Source organism: Colletotrichum paranaense (assembly GCF_030867605.1).
Source record: "Colletotrichum paranaense strain IMI 384185 chromosome Unknown Scaffold_5.1, whole genome shotgun sequence".
Lineage (NCBI taxonomy): Eukaryota > Fungi > Ascomycota > Sordariomycetes > Glomerellales > Glomerellaceae > Colletotrichum > Colletotrichum paranaense.
In genome coordinates this window covers 3,374,093-3,389,233 of record NW_026848963.1, presented here as the reverse complement: position 1 = coordinate 3,389,233, position 15,141 = coordinate 3,374,093, and the positions used below count along the sequence as shown (strand labels likewise).

The 15,141-nt window shown below is 52.7% G+C and overlaps 4 protein-coding genes across 4 annotated transcripts; 2 read left to right on the top strand and 2 right to left on the bottom strand.

The window, feature by feature from the left end:
- Positions 1-662: 662 nt before the first annotated feature.
- On the bottom strand, positions 663-5,005 carry CPAR01_07550 (microtubule associated protein; the record flags this gene model as incomplete). The annotated part of the gene is made up of 2 exons (XM_060491819.1): positions 663-960; positions 1,026-5,005. 2 exons carry the CDS (start codon positions 5,003-5,005, stop codon positions 663-665), a joined length of 4,278 nt encoding a protein of 1,425 aa, XP_060350693.1.
- An 834-nt stretch (positions 5,006-5,839) lies between these two features.
- Positions 5,840-7,767, top strand: CPAR01_07549 (F-box domain-containing protein; the record flags this gene model as incomplete). The annotated part of the gene is made up of 4 exons (XM_060491818.1): positions 5,840-6,252; positions 6,307-6,502; positions 6,558-7,528; positions 7,584-7,767. 4 exons carry the CDS (start codon positions 5,840-5,842, stop codon positions 7,765-7,767), a joined length of 1,764 nt encoding a protein of 587 aa, XP_060350692.1.
- Positions 7,768-8,095: 328 nt separating this feature from the next.
- Positions 8,096-9,877, bottom strand: CPAR01_07548 (ubiquitin carboxyl-terminal hydrolase, family 1; the record flags this gene model as incomplete). Its single annotated transcript, XM_060491817.1, has 3 exons — positions 8,096-9,040; positions 9,130-9,324; positions 9,395-9,877. The coding sequence occupies 3 exons, from the start codon at positions 9,875-9,877 to the stop codon at positions 8,096-8,098; spliced, it is 1,623 nt and encodes a 540-aa protein (XP_060350691.1).
- A 1,179-nt stretch (positions 9,878-11,056) lies between these two features.
- On the top strand, positions 11,057-14,997 carry CPAR01_07547 (uncharacterized protein; the record flags this gene model as incomplete). The annotated part of the gene is made up of 4 exons (XM_060491816.1): positions 11,057-11,503; positions 11,556-11,704; positions 11,762-13,839; positions 13,889-14,997. 4 exons carry the CDS (start codon positions 11,057-11,059, stop codon positions 14,995-14,997), a joined length of 3,783 nt encoding a protein of 1,260 aa, XP_060350690.1.
- Positions 14,998-15,141: the final 144 nt, after the last annotated feature.

The following is a 15,141-nucleotide window of genomic DNA, read 5'->3' as shown; positions in this document are numbered from 1 at the left end:
GGGACATGAGCAGCAAATAAGGTATGCCAAGCAGGGAACCAATAATCGTCCTGATTTTCCATTCTCCTCCCACTCCCGCAGTGAATCCTCCGTCCCATTCTAGGGCTAGCTTGCAGATCCCATCTTCCAAATGTGGACGATCATCAGCTCCAAAAGAGGAAAGGAGAGTGCTCGCTCGCTCGCTTTCACTGCAACATCAAGGGTTTTTTTTTTGTGCCGCCACACAGTTAGGCAGGAATACTGTAACACAACCGGCTGCTGCTATGCAGAAACAAGAACAAGACTGAGCACCATATGCTAAATGCGAAATGCGAAATGCGGACGTTGCTGAATGAGGGAAGCAGGTGAGAGCGGGATTGGATGGGGATGGAATGGGATGTGCGCAAGGGTGTGTGTGATGGACCCGAGATGATGCCGTAACATCTTCAGCTCGGCTGCAACGTGATGAATGGGGAAGGCGTTTCGCAGATGAGAGGGTTACTCTCGCAGATATCCGAACCGCCATTCACCATTCACCATCCCATTCATCCACCGTAGTTTCCCTTCGGGAACACCATATTCCGGGGTATAGAGGTGTAACGTAATCTGGCTAGACCTCCAAGTCGAGGCTAGGTGAGACCGAATAGAGAGAAAGACAGAGAGAGACTGTGACCGAGAACCTATCATGCCGCAACGTCGTCGGCATGCACGACCTTGAGCTGCTGCCGCCTCTTGGTCTTGCGCATCTCGTCGACGCAGTCGGCCAGCTTCTGGCGCGTGGCCTCGTGCTTGGCCCATTCGCGCGCAGAGATCTGCATCCTGGCAATGAAACGCGCCATCGTCGCCACCGTCTTGAGCGTCGGTCGACCAGACGCCGTTTGCTTCCGCGCCGTTGTCGAGGAGGATGAGGGTGGAAGGGGCCGGCGGCTGCCGAGCAGCTCGCAGCGGATCTGCTCCAATTCACGCAGCTGAGCCTTGTTGCTGATTCTGACGTTAGTATCCGGACCACTAAAGAAAAGAAGAAGTAGGCAGTCAAGGGTACATACCATGCGTTGGCAATGTCGAGCTCCAGCTGCAAGAACTTCTTGGCGTATGCCGCGTCGGCGCGCATGCTGACCTCACGCTTCCACCGCGCCTGCATCCACTCCATCTGCAGCGTCATGCCGCGGAGCTCCTTGGTGTGCTTCGCGTCTGCGTTCTCGGCGGCGCGGATGACCGTCTCGAGTGCCTCGTCCGTCTGCCTCATTCTCTCGTCCGTCTCGGCGGCGAGTCGGGCTGCCCGCGGGTTCTTCTTCTCCGCTGCGGCCAGTGCCTTGAGGTCTCTGATGTCCTTTTGCAGCTTCTCTGCGGTCAGGCGGTACGCTGCGCGCTCCGCCCGCGCCCTCTCGAGCTTGCGACGAAGCGAGCCCTCAGCGGCCGTCAGCTCATCAATGGTCTCCTGCTGCTGGATGACGTCGTGTTCGAGCGCGTCTGCTTCGCTTTGCGTTCTGCGGAGCAACTCCTGAAGGTCTCTCTTCTCGGAGGACGACATGTTCTCGATGTTGTGACGCCCGTGGGCCACAAGCTGCCTGTCTTGTTCTGCCTTCTCAAGCTTCTGCTTCAGACGACGGAGAGCCTTTTCGTGGAGAACTGTAGCTTCGTCGGCATCGCGCTGGACATCTTCCAGTGCCTGCTCTAAAGCAAGCTTCTGATCTTCCAAATCATCAAGCTGGGTCTGGACATCTTGCTCGAATTTAGATGCTTTGCGTTCGGCCTCGCGAGCCTTGGTCTTGAACGTCTGAATCGATTGCTGTGCTGTAGAAAGCTGATGGCGCAACTCAGTGACTTCGGATTTCCTGGCTGAAGGACTCGAGGATGCTGGGGACGTAATAAGGCGGGACATCTCAGCATCGTGGGCATTGCGCTCCAGGTCTGCGATTTGCTTCTTGAGACCCTTGACAACATTCTTGTGGGCTGCCTCACGTTGGAGAAGCTCCCGCTCCTTCTGTCGTGCCGTAGAGAGATCACGGCGGATAATGGACATCTCGCTGTTACCCTCACCGATATTAGCGGGGAGTTGTTGGGTAGTCGCGAGCTGGTCTTCGTAGTCTCTAATTCGCCGTTCGAGTTCTCGTATTGTGCGTCGTGTGGCAACTGATTCGTGACCTTCCGATGAAGACACCTCCCTCAACTTGGCTTGAAGCTGACGAATTTCCTGGTTGAGGCGATCCTCCTCTTCTGCAGCCTTCTCGATCTCATCTTCGAGAGACTTTTCGACGTTCTGCATTTGCTCCGCCAGAGCCGCGTTCTCGTCCTTGAGTCTCCGTACCTCATTGTCAAGCTTCAACTTTGACGTCCTCAAGTCCAAGCGCTCGCGATCGATACGGAGTGTCTCCTCGCCGTTCTGGTGCAAGCGCTTCATTTCGCTCTCAACCTCATCACGCTCTGCCCTTGCTTCGGCCAGTGAGCTGCGTAACGAGTGCATTTCGAGGTTGAGGTTAGCAAGTTGGTCTTGCAGCGTCTGCTTCTCGCGAGACACCCTATTCACCTGCACAGTAGACTCGGAGATTTGAGTTTGCAGCCTGTCCTGGAGTGCTTCTTTCTCCTTGTTCAGCTTCGACACGAGTGATGTAGCCTCGTCAAGCTGGACTCGGAGTCGTTCAATGGCTTGATTTGACTTGCTAGCGTGCTCTTGAGAGAACGAGGCCGTACCACGGTGTACCTCATCAAGCTCCAGCTTCAGCGCGTCGCACTCTTTCCTTGCAGCTTCCAGTTCCTCGCGAGAGTGTTCCGATTCCTCGTCCAAAGTCGTTTGAAGGACCTCCACTTCATCCTCCAACCCCTCGATTTTCTCGCTCTGCGCTTGATAGTCTAGCTGGGTTTGACGGAGTTCATCCTGAACTTGTGATAATTCATTCCGCAACTCATTGAGCATAGACTGCCGTGTCTCGAGATTTTGCTGAAGGTCCTCAATTTGCCTTGTGAGGGATGCTCTCTCATCCTTGTGACGTTGAGCTTCGCTCTCTAGTGCTTCCTGTAACCTTGATTCCTTTGTCGATAGGTTGCCTTCAGCCTCGCGCAGTGCTGCAATCGTCCTTTCCAAGCCCGAGGCCTTCTCTTCCGCCCGTTTGCGCTCCGAGTCTAGGGTTTGGCGATCTGTTTCCCATTTTTCGCTGTCGTTGTCGTAAAGGTTGTCCTTTTCCCGAATTTCAGCCTGGAGGTCCGAGATCTCGTCATTAAGCCTGTCGATTTCGTCTCTATATTGGCTGCGGATATCCCTTTCGATCTCGAGGGCGTGGTCCCGCTCTTGGACGAGGCTCTCCTCCAATTCATCCACGTTCTTTTGAAGACGCGCCACATCTCGTTGTAGAGAGTCAGACTCGCCTGTCAACGCCTCGTGACGACTTTGCAGCAGATTCTTCTCGTCCAACCTGGCCTCCAACTCTCTTTTCAGATCTTCCACTTGAGCCAGCAGCGACTGACGTTCGCGATCAGAGAATTCTCGTTCTTGACGGCCCTCGTGCGCGGCATTCCTAAGGCTTTCTTTCTCTGTCGTTACGTCTGAGAGCTGCTGTTCGATTCTGGCCAACTGTGACTGGTAGTCGCGCTCAGAAGCTTCGCGGGCACGGCGATCTTCCTTAGCAGCGTTCTTGAGTTCGTCATTCTCCTTGATCGTTTCAGAAAGCTGCTGTTCGATATTGGCGAATCTCGTGTCGGACTCCTCCAGCTCGGCTTGCAGGCGCAAAAGCTTCTCCTCCTTTTGTCGCGAGAGTCCCTTTGTGGCAATAGACTTGTTCGCCAGCTCCTCTTGAAGTTCTTCCAAGTCACCCTTTGCTTGCTCCTTGTCTGCAATGGCCTGGTTGAGCTTGTCTTTCATCTCTTCGACCTGCTCTTCCAAGCGACGGACATTGGTTTCCAGGTCGTCGATAGTGTCTTTTGCTTCTTCCAAATCGTCGTTAGACTGTCCCTGTTGCTCAAGCTCGATCATCCGTCTTTGCGCATCCTTCATCTTGTCCTCCGCGTTGTCCAGCTTCGCCTTGAGCTCGTCAATTTCATCTTCGTGATCTCCTAGAAGCCGCTCCTTCTCGCGAAGTTCTGCTTCTAGGTCACCAATCTCATCTTGTAGCTTGTCCACCTGCCCTTGATCGTTCTGTCCCTGACTCAATTGGCGCTGCATGTCGTCGAGATCAGCTTCTCTATCCTCCAAGGCCTGTTGCAGTCGCTCAATCTCAGCTAGTTGTTTCTGGTCCGCGTACTTCTTCTTGGCCCTCTCTTGTAACTCCATCATCTGCTGTCGGTAGCTTTCAAGGTCTTTCTCGGCCGATGTCAGGTGCTTCTTGTACTTGTGAAGCTCCCTCGTCATGGTCACTTTGTCGACCTTCAGCTCGGTGTTCTCCTTTAATGCGGCCTCGCTGAAGCCGGGACCGGCCTTCCGCAAAGCCTCTTCGAGAAAGTGAATCTTGAGTTTCAGGCCAAAGTTTTCCTTTTCGATTTTATCGATTACGCTCTCCTGCTCCCGGAGCGACAACTGGTTTCCGTCCTGCAGAGGGCCTTTCCCGTCGCGTCGCGGCAAGACTACAAGCGGTGTAGATGCCGTGCTCGTGCTGTCGACTTCGGGGAGTGGTGTGCGATCTACGAAAGACCGCGATTGGTACATGGAGGTGTCGATATTGGGAATTGGCGTCATGTCCTCGTCGATTCTGTTCAGTAGTGCGGGCGTGTTCGGCACGGCGCCGTTCTCCTTGCCAGACCTTCGACGGATGCTATTTCGCGTAGCTGACTTTAGCATAGGGGTGAATTCTGCTCCTCCGAGGCCTGCAGGTAGGTTTTTTCGGTCTGCAAAGGGTCCGCGACCCCGCGGTGTGCGAAGGTTGATGCCTCCCGAGCGCCCGTTGCGCATTTGTTGCACCAAGTTGTTGTCTTTCGTCGGAGGAGACTGAAAAGAAACCTCCTGTGACATGTCGAAGTCGGGTTGTCGGCTGAGATATGTCGCATCGCCAATGTTTGTTCGCGGCGTATCGAGGCCGCCGATACCTGGGGCGACCATATTGACCGCGTTTGACTTATAGAGGGGGGGAAAGTCGACGAGCGATCAGAATTGCGATCTCGTAGGTGTGGTCATAACAGTGGTCTGTTAGTGATATATATGAATGGCGTGCGCTGTGGTGGTGCGAAGCAAGAAAGCAAGCGCAATGTCTGCGTAGCTATAAGATCTCGTGTGGTTGCGATAGCTCAGAACCCGGTCGGTCGTGATGTTGATAGTGGACGGGACTTTGAAAGAGCAGCAAGGGACCAAGGGTACACGGTCGCATCCCAGACCGCGTTGTGAGTGTTGTTTACTCGTGTTCCTATCTCGGACTAGCGTGGCGGGACAGAGAGGGAACAAGTCGTGGTTTTTAGACCAATGAGCGGGACGGGCTCTTGACCAATTAAATGAGAGAAAATAGCATGGGCTCCGCAGTTTAAGAATCCCATGGCAGAGTCCCACTTTTCGACGACAAAACGTCAATGAACGTGGTGGACCTTGCTTCTTTCCACAGGGCAGCTTGAGACACTACGGATACAAGTGGGAAAGAGCCTCCCTCCCATTGATTTGTGATGCAACCACTTCACACCGCAAGCGTCAAAACGTCACTACCTGCCTTCGATCAAACCGACCCTGGGATGATCAACTCACAGAGACGACTGTTATCGATTTCATGTCACCATTTGAAGTCGTCTTCACAGCTACTATACCAAGACTCTACTCTGTCTAGCTGTATAAGTCCTCCGCAAACCCCACCAACTTACCCCGACTACGCTTGCGACAGCATCCATCCTGGTCTTCTTCGGTGTTCTTTACCCGTCGAATTCATAGTGTGCGCATGACGCTTCTGCCGCCATGCTCTCATTTGACCAGATCCCAGATGAAATAATCCACCAAATTCTACATTACATCTCACCAGAGGACAACTTAGTCACAGCGAACCTCCTCTCGAGGCGCTTGGCCCGGCTTTCCAATGAACCGATTTTGTGGCGATACTACTGTTTGCATGCCTTCAAGTTCTGGCATCCAAGTCACAGGTTCAAGGAGAAACTGGAAGAACCTGCATCCAACGTTCTGTGGAAGCAGTTGTTTCTATTCCGCAAGAGAAGAAACGCCAAGGCTGCAGGCCAATTCCGTGGAATATTGGCTACCAAATATGGCCGAGTAAAGAATTTTGAAGAGATCTGCTTGCTTGGTCTTGACGCCAAGGACTTTCTCTTGGACCAGGCCCAGACCCCAGATCATTTCGAAGACGTCTTGGCCAGAAGGTAGGTAACTTTCGTTGCAACGTTTGCTGGCGCGTTCTGATCAACTCCGCATAGGTATTTCAGCAATGCCATTCTCGCCAGCATGCGCCGTGGGGCCGCCATCCAGATTTGGGACAGCCTTCGCAGTGATGAGGCGCGCGAAGCTTGGAGACCCAACCATATTCCGAAAGTTGTGCCCGGAAGGTTAGAGCAAGCACTTGCTGCTTTTGACATGTTTGTGATCCAGGGCGACGAGGGTGACATAGATCACGTAGGTCTTCTACGAGGCTACTATAATATACTTCTTTGACTAACCCCTATGGCAGGTTTCCAAACTTCTTGACAAACTCGCAGCCGAGTTTCGTGGCAGTCACCCCGAATTTGACGGGCTTTGCATTCGGGAAAGGGCATTAACTCTAAATCGTTGGCTGAGATCCAACAATCTCACCGGTATGGTCGACCCTGAAACCAACTATCGCAATCTACGGAACTGCCTCCTTGGCCATGCGCTGCGAACATCGGCCCACCAGTCGCTTCCAATGGTTTCAGCAGCAATTTTCTGTTGTGTCGGGGAGAGACTGGGATTGAATGCCCACTGTTGTGCGCTACCAGGCCATGTGCTTTCAATGGTCTTCGCAACGCCAGAATTCAGATTGGATGGCTCGAGAGTCACGGATCCATCAAGGCAACTTGAGAGGATGTACCTTGATCCATATGGGGGTGATGAGGAGTTCAGCAAGGAGACGCTACGACAGTTCATTGCCCAGGTCGGGTGGCATAGTCTAGATGTCGAAACAATGGCACCGGCAGCCGTTTCAACAATGATTGGACGTCTCGCACACAATATACGGCATACCAACCTCGTTTACACGTCTCAGGACGTGTCTATAGAGAGACTGGCTGGGCTCGGGGCTGGGACTGCTCTCCAGAACCTTGAACTATCCGTCTACGCCGCCGCCTGGGCAACAACTCTTCTGGATCCCGATGCTTTTGTTGACGTGACATCGCATTTCGCCTTGCGATTCAATTCGCTGCGCTTCGATGACGCCTGGATTGTTGAGAAGATTTATATTACTCGGCCCCAACCGCATGGCGATGTGTTTCTTGCTGCTCCCAACCCGGAATATATCCTTCGCCTCATTCGCAGGGCAGATGAGCAGCAGCCTGTGTTGCGTGACTCACAGATGAGCCTGGAGTACAAGATCGGCAATGTTGTCCGGCATGGCAGATACGGCTTTGTCGGCGTTGTGACTGATGGGGAAATGGCTCAAGGATCGGTCTTATATTACAGGCTATTGTGAGTTAACAGATGAGACTGGCGAAGAATTGCAAAATTTCTAACAGTACATCAGGACTCCTCCAAACATGCAAGGGACCTTTTCCTTGGTCAAGGCCTCAAGCCTTGAACTCGTGCGCGATCCTGAAGAGGCACAAGCAGCATTGTTCCCCGACACTGGGCTATTCTTTAAGCAATTCGATAGAGAAAGGTGCACTTTCATTCCTTCCAACAATGAGGTGGTCTATACGCCAGTGTAAACACTAGGCGTTGTAAGGGTTGATGGCTGATGGAGATTGATGTGAGGTTCTACTATGATTGGCGTAATTCACAAGAAGTTACTCCTTAGAATAATAATGAATTTTTACGTCTTGCGAACTCGCATGCCCTTTTTGCTGCCTTTTACAAAGGCATGATTATGGAGGCTATGTGCCTCTAAGTGAATAGACTTGCTGCTTTGCCGAAGCCACATGCAAAACCATCTACTATGTTTTCCAGACCACAAACGCCCCCGAATTGCAAATTCGGTATTGATCCCCCACCGATTCCGCACTACTTTACTCTCGCCTCTCTCTTTTGCAAATCATCCTAAGAATTGGCTGCCCAATCCGCGAGCACGCCATGCTCCGCCAGCTTCTGCACCCAGGAATGGATTGCAGGAGTGTGGTCCTTCTTCCGCCCCTGCACACGGTCATCGTCCTCATTCACGGAACCGATCTCGGCATTGTACTCGCCCATGAGAGACTTCTGCTTTGTCACAAGATCATCGTAGAGATTGAAGAGCTCCCCCATATCTGTGGATGGCTTCTTGACCTTTCTCTCGAATGCTGGGTCCACGTGGGCCTGTTGTACATCCGATCCTGATATGCCGAAGCCGGCGAGACGCTCAATGTCGGTGCTCAGAAGAGGCTGGTCATTGCCGGCGATGAGGTTTTGCCAGCCGTCAACGCTCTTGGTACGCTTATTCAGAAGCTCGAATGAGCGGAGCGTGCTCGCGAGCTCTCCCGACAAGATCCCCAATGGACTTTTGCAGAGTGCAAGGAGGTTGAAGGTGAGGGCGGTGTCCTCAAACTGGAGCATGCGCGCCTGGATCTCGGGCTGGACCAGTTCAGCCCAGTGGACGCCCTCCTCGAGAGGTCCGATGCAGACGGGCCTCGTCTTGAGACCATCTAGCTCCCAGACCGAGCCGTTAGCCGGTACGTAGGCGATGAAGTGGAATCCCGACTCCTCGTCAATCTTTTGCTTCTTGCTCTTCTTCGTCTTCTTTGCCGGCCCTCTCCGCTTCGTCTTCTTCTTGGACTCTGACGCCTCGATCTCAAGGACGAAGTCGGCGTTCAGGTGGTCCATTCTCCGGGTGAAGGAGTTGTGGACGGAGCGGATAAAGGGGTTTGAGCCCAGTGCGTGGCCGCGGAGCGGGGTGCTGAGTGTTTTTGTGGAGTCCTTGAAGGCCTGGAGGTCCTTGCCTAGATCGACTTCTGGGCTGTTCATGATGATGTTGGTCATGGCGACGGTTGCACAGGCGTTGTCTGTCGTCTGTGAAGCTCTGTGTGAGTATTTTCTGTGCGGTCGAAGAGAGGAGGGGTGGGAGAGGGGAGAGAGGGGCAAATGAGAGAGAGTCATACCTGATTTGCAAACCAAACGTCGCGACTGTCGACGACTGCATCGTCCTCGTAGTTCTCAGAGAAGTATTGGTAGAGAAAGATGAGACCATAAACGGGTTGCGGAAGAGTCGCTACGTAATCTTCGTCAACCGCGAAGACCTCTTGGACCTTGACATCCTTGACGCCCATCTCTCGTAACATAGCATTGAAGAAGGCCTGAAAAAAGATCAGCATCAGTTTGAGGATGGAAACTGGGGTAGATAGTTGGAAACGCGGGTCAACGCACAGGTTCAGACTCCACCTCACACCAACCCTCCCACTCCTTGAGCTCATCCTCACCCAAGGGCGCCAGGGATTCACGGAGAAGCGTCTGGTAGTCTTTCGACCCGCTAGAAGCGGCAGCAGATGTTGAGGCGGCAGCCGTCTCGGTAGCTTTGCGCTTAGGATTCCGCCTTGAGCCGGCGGCCATAGCAATTGCGACGCCTTCACCTTCAGCGTCACCGTCAGCCTCGCAGGGCGATTCCTTCCTCTTCCGCAACCGGCCGGCTTCTGGCGAGCAATCGGGCTCGCCTGCTACCTCGGGAGCCACATTAGTTTGCTGTGGGCTGGATTTGATTGCGTAGATGTCGCGTTCGTGGTCTATAGGTGAAGGTACGTCAGATATTTGTTGTACTTTAGTCGTTGGAGGCACCATGACTGCTGCGCTTGCCTGGCGACTTCGCAGCTGCCTTCGAGGCATCTTAGCAGGCGCAGACACTACTGAGGCCATGCTGACAAATGCCTTGTGGTATGATGGCTTCAGTCGCTTTTTTGGTGATTTTGAATGAGAAATCAAATTACAGAGTGATTCTACCAGAAGCTTGCAGAAGAAGTTGATACTAAGCAAGTGGTGCAGAATGTAGGCAGTGGTGAGTGGGAGAGAAAGGGCGATAAGAAGGTGATTGAAATGAAGATGGTGTTCGGCTGCTAATCGATTAAAAAGGAAGAAAAAGGTAGGAGACCTTGTCTACTGATTAAGGGCAAATATTTCGTTGTTGGTTCTGTCAAATGAAGGTGCCTTTGACCTGAGGTTGCCTTTGAGGACCAAGGACAATGTGAAGGGGGTTTACGAAAGGAACATTTGCCTTGAACTCGGAACCTGGATTCCATTGACCGGGCACTATTCGATGGTCTCATTGTGGAAGGAGCGACATGACAGGACGCAAAAAAAAGAGATCATTCTTTGTTGTAGTAACGTAGGGTAAGATATCACCTAGTTGATGACAGAAGATGCGATGCAGACTTACCTCCATTACATGTGACGGCTTGAGAACTTGGGAGGATATGCATTTCTCAGAGAGCCTCCTATCTACTTGAGATTATACATTGGATGGATAAATTGACCTGTTTCATTGAGCCAAGGTAACTGGGGCGTAGCTTCTGTGCTCACTTTGGGTTTATACGGCTGGTGATAATAGGCGGCGGCACCGATATTGTGTCAAGATAAGCTTCAGAGCACGGCGGGGATCGTCCATCGACAACTGGCAGGCTGCAGCTTCCACCCAGCTACGTCAACAGAGGAGGAAGGCGGATCCGCTCGGCTTTCACACAGTGTAGGTGCCTTGTCCGCCAGCTGCCACTAAGCTGGGACCCTGTTAGTATCCCAAGGAGGACCCTCTCAACGAACTCTAAGCCAATCAAAGCACACAAATACACAACAGGTGGGTGTTGTTGCCAGGCGCGTTTAGACGTGACGAACATTCACTGGAAATTTTGAAGCTTTTGGATTCCCGCCGCAGCTTCCCAAGTTCCATACTTCCACGACGTCAACAATAGCTTGCAACGCCGGGCAAGCCCATTTAATACCCGACGTCTATCCTTCGCATCGCTCGGAGCGGAAGATTCCACTCATCATCGGCAAAGTCAACACACTCCGATTCTTATGAGGCGACCTTGAAAACGGCATGCGATGAGCGCAACACCGAGACAGCGGACTGGTGGCTTTCCACAAACACCAGCCCGACGACAGGATCCCGACCCGAACTCCTCCGTTTCCTCCCAGAAGAGCAGTCATCGCACATCTTCGCTTCCTCAAGCCCCCGAGAGCGCGACTCGAAATGGCCCTGCGACCGAGCCCGTCATTCCTTTAACCATCCTCGATGCTCCGCAACAACGCTTCTATGCCTTTGCCATTTACGTCGGGCTGCTGGCATGGCGATTCTACGACTGGATCAAGCTTGTGGAGGATAATGATACATCGGCATGGCTATTTCTGAAATGGGTCTTTATCGACTTTGGCTTTCTTTTTGGCCTCCCGGAGATGAGGATACCATGGCTGGAGTTGTCGCAGCCTGTAGTCACGGCAATCTTCCTCATCCACGCCTTCTTCAACTTCATGTTGATGTTCAACATTCCGGTATGTGCAGGCACTTGTGTGCCACTTTTGAGGCCAGGCTAACCACGAATAGCTCCCCTTGCAACCATGGCTCATTGGCTTCCTCAAGGTCTTCTACGACCGAGAGCTGGCTGTCTCTGAGAACACTGTCAAGGTTTCAAGCATTCTGCATAATCATTCCTTGATCATGGGCAGGCAGATCATCAACATTTTGCCAGAAGGGTAAGAATCTAATAAGGCAAATTACTGCAATTTCTGTTGCTGACATGGTCTACCCAGTTCTGCGGTACTCAACTTCGAGCAAACTCCATTCTGCATCGGCGAAGGGCGTGAAACTATTCGACTACCCATACAGTTCAACTCTACGGTGCCTGCTGAGATGGAGCTCATCCGCATCGACCTTGATACCAATCTGGAAGAAACGATCAAGCTGTCCACTAGGGAGGTTCGCAAAATCGCAAAGCAGATCAAGGACCAAACGGCGGAATCAAACCCACTGGCTCACTCGATCGAGTACCCAGTCAAGAAGACTGGTGTGTACCGCCTGGGCAAGGTTCTGGATGAATACAAGCTTGAGGTCCAACGCACAACGAGGGACACCTATGTAGTGCCGTGCCCGAAGGCAGGTTTCCGGACGCCCGATAAAGAGGACCGGTGCATCAGGGACTTGTCCAACTTGCTTGTTGACGTCACCGGAACGCCGCCCCTGAAAATTGTCTATAGTCGGACAGGAAAAGACAACGATCGCAGCTTTCATTTCCAGAGCTTGCAGCCTGAAGATTATACCTCGCCTTTACTTGGTACCCCATCTTCTTCATTGACTCAAGTCGGTGACGAAGACATCTCCTGGGTCAAGCCCCATACGGTGGCCGTGCGCATCAACGAGACGCTGGATAGCCCAGGGCAGTGGCAGTACGCCGTGGACGAGGTTACGGATGGCTTCGGCAACGTTCAGAAGTACGCTCCGTCTGTCGAAGATGCGGAAGTGCGTCCCCGGCCTAAGCATCTGGCACGCAACTTCTTCGTCAAGGAGCGGCCCAGAGCTCGCTTGCAAGATTGTGACCTACGCAGACCGGTCAAGGTTGCCAAGGGCCAGAAGGCAAGACTTCCAGTCAATTTCTCGATAGCCGGGAAGAACCCGGATACTTCGCATACATTGACTTGGGAGTTCTCACCCATCGACTCTTTGACCAACAGCGGAGACCACGGCGATCAGGTTTCCTTGGGTTCTTTTACCGCAGCCAACTCCCACGACAAGCCATATGTTTCGGAGCCTGGTCTTTACACACTCAAATCTGTTTCTAGTGGCTCGTGCGAAGGCGAAGTGCAGGAGCCGTCATCTTGCCTGTTGCTCAACCCACTCGAACCCCAGCTTGCTCTCCGTTCCGAAGAGATCCCCGACAAATGCGCAGGTAACTCAGTGGGACTCCGAGTTGACCTGGACTTCATCGGAACGCCACCATTCGTGGTTCGATACGACGTCGTTGACGAGCAGGGCAAGACCCGACATGAGCGGGTGGAAGCAAAGGGTCTCAGACAACAAGTCGAACTGAGACCCACTGCAGCTGGTCATCACAAGTACATCTTCAAGCAGATTGATGATGCTATCTATAAGGGTCAGCCTCTCAGCCCCGAAATGACGTTGGAAACGGACGTGAAGCCAGCCGCGTCTGCACACATTTCGCACCCGACCGGACTCAAGAGCGCTTGTCTCGAACAGGAAGTTGAAGTCGACATCCTCCTTCTCGGTGACGCCCCGTTTACGCTCGAATGGGAGCTGGTGCACGATGGAAAACGTAAATCTGAGCGTGTCACCGACATCGAGGGGTCATCGTACAAGATTAAGACTAAGCCTCTTGCGAAGGGCGGAGAGTACACACTCGCTCTCAACAGCGTCCAGGATAAGTCTGGCTGTCGCACGTTCCTGAAGGATGAGCTCAAGATCTCGGTTAGGCGCCAGCGGCCCCGCGCAGCATTTGGCTTGCTCGAGAACAAGCGCATCACCAAGGTCATCGAACACGCCGATGTCAAGCTGCCTTTGCGACTTCAGGGCGAAGGACCTTGGACTGTTTCTTACCGCAATGTTGATGGAAGTGATGAGATCTACGAAAAGACGTTGAGGAACGGCAACGATGTCCTTCCTGTCAGGTCCCGAGGCACGTACGAGATCGTCAACGTGAAAGACAACCAGTGTCCTGGTGTTGTGGACCCTCAGGCTTCCAAGTTCGAGGTCGACTGGTACCCTCGTCCAGAGATCACCGTGGTACCGTCTGATACAATCACGTTGGATAAGGGTAAATACGTCAAACATGATGTTTGTGAGGGGGATATCGACGCTTTTGAGGTCAACCTGAAGGGTAAGTTAATCCGCCATCTCAATTATCAAATCTCACTAACTCTTGCAAGGCTCGGCTCCATTCCATGTTGATTACAATATTCAGCACAAACCTCCCCAGGGCTATGCCTCGACCAACAAGAGGGATTTCGACACGTCTCTCAACAAAGCGTCCATTCCTATGGATACCTCCAAATCTGGAGAGTACACGTACCAGTTCTCCGCCCTCGCAGATAATCTCTACAACAGCGAGAAGAACTCTCGGTCACTCGTCATCGACCAAAGGGTCAACGCCAAGCCATCTGCTGCCTTCGTCAAGCCCGGTCAATCGTTCAAGTACTGCAAGACCGAGCAAGACAAGGAAGACACCATTCCTATCACCCTGAACGGTGTCGCTCCATTCTACATTGAGATCGAAATCAAGCATCACAGTGGCACCGTCCCCGAAACATATAGAATTCCTTCGATCCAAGGTAACACGTACGGCATTCACATTCCCAGGCAGCATTTGCGTCTTGGAATTCAGCATGTCCGCATCCGCGAGGTTAGAGACGCTCGCGGATGCCAAAAGAAGTACGAGATCGGTGCGCCATCTGTGCAAGTTCATCTCCATGACGCTCCCGCAATCTACCCTCTGGAGAGCCGAGGAGACTACTGCGTCGGTGAACGCATTGCTTATACACTTTCCGGCACGCCTCCTTTTGAGATTTGGTACGATTTCCAGGGCCAGCAACGCAAGGCTAAGTCTAGCACAACCAACTTCCGTCGTATCGCCGAGTCACCTGGCGAATTTACCATCACCTCTATCTCTGATAAGGCCTCGGAGTGTCGCGCCTCTGTCGATATTACCAAGACTATTCACCCTCTGCCCGCTGTCAAGATCAGCAGGGGCCGACAGACTCGGGTGGATATCCATGAAGGCAACGAAGTCGAGATCCTCTTTGAGTTCTGGGGCACTCCGCCGTACGAATTTACATACACTCGCAGCTCCAATGCCCGTAAGGGCCAGAAGAGCGTCGTCCTTGAGACACGCCATGACGTCTCTTACGAAAGCAGCAAGATCATCCGCGCGAGCCAAGAAGGTACATACGAGGTGGTCGCAATCAAGGACAAGTTCTGCGCCTTCTCTACCCAGCAGGTTGCCGACAGCGGCAAAGAGCAAAAGCTGCTCAAATACTAGAATGAATACAACGAAACTGGGATAAAGGGGGGTATTTTCGGAATGAATACACAATAGCTTGGACTTGTTGCGTGCGACGAGAAAAGGGGCATGTTTTGTGTATACGTCTTTTGTTGGTGTGCATAGGCACTTTATATCATGGCA